The 5560-nt window shown below is 33.0% G+C and overlaps 1 protein-coding gene across 1 annotated transcript; it reads right to left on the bottom strand.

The window, feature by feature from the left end:
* LOC104721706 (auxin-responsive protein SAUR63-like) lies at window positions 38-873 on the bottom strand. Its single transcript, XM_010439750.2, has one exon. It carries the CDS (start codon window positions 746-748, stop codon window positions 182-184), a length of 567 nt encoding a protein of 188 aa, XP_010438052.1. The 5' UTR covers window positions 749-873; the 3' UTR covers window positions 38-181.

Raw genomic sequence — 5560 nt, 5'->3', positions numbered from 1 at the left:
TGTTTGGTCTGTTTCAATGATCCGTTTGTACATTCCATTATTCAAAAATCTCTCTATCTCTCACTCTTTTTCTCATTGAAGTTGCATAGTACACAAAGTCCAAATCCCCAAGGGAAAAAGGGGGAACATGGGGAAGAGGAAGAAGAATGGATTAATGTAACAAGCAAATGAAAAACAAAAACTATCTGCACATGGGGCTGTGAGGTTGATGAGATGGAGTCCTAGGGCAATCAGAAGGATGACGATAACTCAGCACTTCCTCAGTCGTGGCATTGAACCTGCACTCCTGAGTGGTCAGGTATGCATCATTCTTGCTGTCCTCCATTATCTTCAAAATGCTCTCGAACACAGCAACTTCACAAGGAATCCTCAAGATACCAGCTTGTTGAAACCCAAACTCTTCTTCTGCTTCACGCAACAACACGTGAAAAGCTTGGTGGCTAAGGTAGTCTGTTGGTATCTTGTATCGCTTCTCCTCCTTCCCCACCGAGACAGCTAGGTAGCCTTTAGGAACTGCTGTCGTGTCTGTGAAGGATAATGTCCTCTTCAGAAACTTGATGCTCTTGCTTCCGCTTCCGCTTCCACTTCCACTTCCATTGAGGTTGATGTTGATGTTGTTGTTGTCATCTACGCTGTCAATCTTGTTGTTGTTGGCTTGTTTTGAAGCGTGTGCGACTTTTCGCCATTTCTTGAGGATCTGTTGAAGCTTAACGATCTCTCTGATTTTGTTCGACTTCTTGGCTTCCATGGTGGCAGAAACTGAAGAAAGACGAAATGGCGCTGTGCTTGGTGTTTTGTATAGCTATCTCTGTGTGTTGTGTAATGATAGAGACATGGTGGGTTTTGGAGATTAGGGAGATATATAGAGGTGCTGATGACATTTTGGAATCTTGTTTTAATTATTTAATAGATTAGTTTTGAAATTAAATGTTTAAAAATATTCGACTAATCATATGCTTTTGGTTTTCTTAATAACCAACTTGAAAACCTCTCGTTACACATCTTGTTTGACCTTCTCTTAACTTAAGTCTTTATTAAGCCCATGTTTGTTTATGCTTTTGGGATTGCGTTTCATATTAGCAATTACACCACAATTGTTTTGTTAAAAAAAAAAGATTTAGATGAAGTTTACTCTTTAAGCCATTTTATCTTCGTAATACTGATTAAGAAAACCAAAAAATAGTGAGCGCAAGATATAATATATACGTAATTGTAGATGTTTTTTATATTTATATGTAGAGGATACTGGCTCTTTCGGTTTATTCATTTTTTCCACAGAGAAGACAGGTAAAAGTTTCTATCTCTTACATCTTTTAAATAAATATGAAAATTAGATATATGTTCTACCACATATATAGGAATCTTTATAAACGATAATATTTTACTTATCGTGAGTCTATATACTTTATGAATAGAAAGCTAATAGTAAAAGAAATAACTTCGAATGTAAGAAAAGAAAGTGAAGTGGTAGTGTTGTACTGGTGTGTGTGAGAGAGAAGAGAAACATGAAACATGGGGAAGGCTTCAGTTTCCAAAGCAAAACGGCTTCACAGTTCAGTTCACATGAATCTAAGAATTGGATCTCCTCCTCACTTTTTCTTTCTTTTTCCAACAAAATATAGTAAAGTATAAAAATTAAGTAAAGTAATACTTTTTCCTAATTTTAGTATTAGCGACAAAAATAAATTACTTTTACCGACGCATCTTAGAAGTTCCCCATTCGAACATGGAGGACCGTGCATGCTGGTTGAAGGACTTCAATTTCCACGTCACTGTTCGTGCAGTTTCGGGTTTTAATCGAACCACCCCATGTGAACCCTTTATTTTTTTACTTTCTAGATTTTAATTTACATATAGTGCTATTTATTTCTCCAGATCCGATCATTTTTTTAGTTTAACGTTTTGTATACAAGTGTGTGTTTGTGGGTGTGTTTTTGGGCATGGCTTCATAAATGTGATTATAATAAAACTAGAGTCTTAAGAAAGATAGTTTTTCCAAGTAAATCAACAAGATTCTAAACAAAGAAAATTCGAGAAAAAATAATATATGAAAATAATGATTGGTTACAACGACTAAATCATATGTTTTGAATTATATACGAATTGGTTTAATTTCTTATGATATCAACAATAAAGTCGGCTTATTATTACATAAAATGCATAATAAAAAAGGTTGACGCCGATTTGATAAATTAAGAAACCTGTTTTTAATGCCTTATTCAATATTATAGCATTGAAGTTTTCAGACTGGCGATCGTTGCATGTGCTGGTGATGAACTAGCGGAGAAGCAATGAATATATCGGCAAAAATTACGCATAAAGCATGGAATATTATTTTATGAACGTAAATAATATTATTATTATATATATATATATATTTTCTGTATTGAGTTCAGATTAGGCTAGATTGTATAATTGGAATTACAGATAAAAATAATGAAAGCCCAAACTAATAACTATAAATTTGTGGTTCGTCTACAATCGTTATAATGCACAACAATATTATTGACATATTTTACTATTTAGCAGGATTGACAAAAAAAAAACTATTTAGCAGTAGTTTGCTTATTGTCATCCGGTCTTGTGTTGTTTTTATTTGATCATTATTATTAGAAAACAATACAAGTCGTAGTAGCACATAAGACTACGCAGGGGCGGATCCACCTTGATCAAGGGTGGTGCATGTGCACCATGTGAAATTTATAAATTTAAGAATTTAAATACAAATTCTTAAGGTTAAACTGGTCTAATGGTAAGACTGCACCAGATTAGAAAATGAGGTCTTGGGTTCGATATCCTCTATGTTCCACCTTAATAGTTTTTTGTACCTGGTGTCAAGTTTGGCTAGATCCGCCACTGAGACTACGTACGTAGATTTTAGTGCTGTCAAAGATGCAGTTGAATATGATGGGTGTAACAACAACTATATATTAAAAGTAAGGTGATAAATATTTGTTATGTGTACTGTTGTGTTTTGGTTTTCTACAACTCGCAGACGAACATATTCGGGTTAGACAACGACACATATCATATATTTTATATATTATATATGAGATTCAAAAATTTCAAATGAATGAATTAAGTTTAATCAACCGGTGGGTCAACTGCTAGAGAAATTAGCATCGTCCACCGATTTTTTTTCCCCGTCGTAACTGCTATCCACGAGACCAATTAGGCCACCAATCCACCATATACTTTTTAAATATTAAACAATTTATCATTACATGATTCATACGTAGTGGCCCGTACAACATGGCCTATATCACAATACACGTTCTTCTTTTCTTTGTACGCATTAGTAAATAGTTTTTAATAACGTAATGCTTAGAGTTTAGCTGCTCCAAATTCAAAAGATTAATAATTACTTAGTTCGTCATTTTATAGAATCAATCACATGAATTCTGTTCTTTGGAGGGTTAATTAAGTAGGTTTGTAAATCCGTACATTTTCCATGATATTAAAAGAAAAATGTAGACTAATGTTAATGAAAACTAATTTAGAGTTTATGTTGTAAAGTGGTACTAACCACCATGAAGAAACAAACAGAAATGATTGAGCCCAAATGAATAATAGAGAAAATGTACCTTAATTAAAATTAGAAAAATTAGCTGGCAATTATTCTCTGATCTTTCTACGTGCCATAAATCAATAATGATTTCCATGATTGTTATTGGTCTAAGATGATTTATTTCAAAAATATATTAAATATCTTTATAATATGATACACATTCTAAATTCCGTTTGTTAATTAACCTGATCATGCATTTGCCTTTGCTTGATCTGATTTGATTTGCTGTTACAAAATGGATAAATGTGTCCAGAGATCCATTTGCCATCACAAAATGGATAAGGTCCAGGTGAAGTGACATTAATGTAGTTGTAGTGGCAGGAAGTAAGTTCATTTGTAGAAGACATCATCATATCAGGGATCGAGTCCCGCTTCCTCTCATCGGCATAGACCGTTATATATCATACTCTTTTTTAACAGTAACATTCGATTAATTCTAACACTAATAGTTTTTTTTCAAGAAGAAACAAAAAAAATCACAGAAAATTCAATGAATTAAATTGCTGAAAAATTAAGAAAATTAGTTTTATATTCCTTTTTAAGTAGAATTAAAGACCTATTAATTTGGTTTTAATTACTATTAAAAATAAACCCCCTATACAAACATATCCATATAATCAAGGCCTTTTGCTGTTAAGTAAAAATGGTAATCAATAGTGAAGAGACGGTAACGAGATGTACCGAGTACCAATTATCCACTCAATTTTGTTGCTAAACAGTTTTTAGTTTATCACATGTCTTTAGTAGTACATCAGTAAAGAAACTAGGCCTTGAAGGTTGAAAGAAGAGAGAATGATCCTTTTTCTCTTAACTGATATAATTGAAACCCACGTACGCCTAATTTTACAACTCTCGAGCCCAAATCATCTTGTATTTATATTGGGCTATACTATACGGATATCAACATACGTTTCCACAGATATTTTTGAAAGTGGAGGATTAGCTCAAATGGTACCAAACCAAAAAGAGTCGTCTCTGCAACTGCAAGTATGTCGGCGTGTGTCGTCAAGTCTCCAAAAGAAATGATAGAATACGTCACTATGATAACAGCAAAAATGGACCGAGCAAATGAGCAATATGAAATAGACTTGAAGACCATAACCTAATTACCTTTTATTAAAAAAAAACTGTCTTCTGTATCTTTCAGTGAGGTTTATCTCCAAGTTTTCCTCTCTTTCATCATTTTTACGGTGACGTTTTTGTATGATCTAAGTTTCTTCTAATATGTTACTAGTAACTACACTATACTATTGATATTGCACGATATAATAGTTTGATTTTGGTGCCTTGTGATTCAAAATATGAAGAAATTTTCATACCAAAACTATTCCATGAGATATTGCACCGATAACTCGCTTTTGAGGAGTTGTTTTCTATTTAATGTACAAATAATTTCCACACAGAAAAAGAAAAGGGTCCAGAGAGTTTCCGGTTCTTGTTTTCTTTTGTATACTAACCTTATGATAAATAAAAAAATCTTGCTTTTTGAGCTTCATGACTTAAAAAAAAAATTGGAGTCGTCCAAGAAAGTTTCACTATTACTCAAAAGCATTACTTTTTAAAATTGGATTCCACAAATGAGAGCATATATTTCCTTATGTGGGAAACAAGATTCAACATCAACACCTAATAACATGATGTCGGATCTGTGGCCAGTGACCCAAAGAACACTGACAATCAAAGACAACTTTCACATTATCGTTTAAGTCGATCTCCGAGCCAAAAGAAGAAGAAGAGAAACTATATATGCACCAAATATTAAAATTAATAGCTTTTTTTTTTGAAGTGTATCATGGAATTGTTATTAGGGTCGATACTACTGGTGCATACAAATGAAAATGGATTTAGCAACTCTTCCCTTGAATTCAACGTTGGTAATATGATTCACAGCGTCTATATATCTAAGAAGGTTTATGTTGTTTTCAGATGAGTGTAATCGACGCTACAACAATTTTTGACTCAATTAGTCTTTTTTTTTTTTTTTTTTTTTTT

Source organism: Camelina sativa, chromosome 11, assembly GCF_000633955.1.
Source record: "Camelina sativa cultivar DH55 chromosome 11, Cs, whole genome shotgun sequence".
In the NCBI taxonomy this organism is placed as follows: domain Eukaryota; kingdom Viridiplantae; phylum Streptophyta; class Magnoliopsida; order Brassicales; family Brassicaceae; genus Camelina; species Camelina sativa.
Note: the sequence above shows the minus strand (reverse complement) of the source record. Positions and strands in the feature narration are given on the sequence as shown.

Bases quoted from the DNA above. Each gene is read 5' to 3' on its own strand.
- LOC104721706 (XM_010439750.2), bottom strand. From the start codon at position 748: ATGGAAGCCAAGAAGTCGAACAAAATCAGAGAGATCGTTAAGCTTCAA.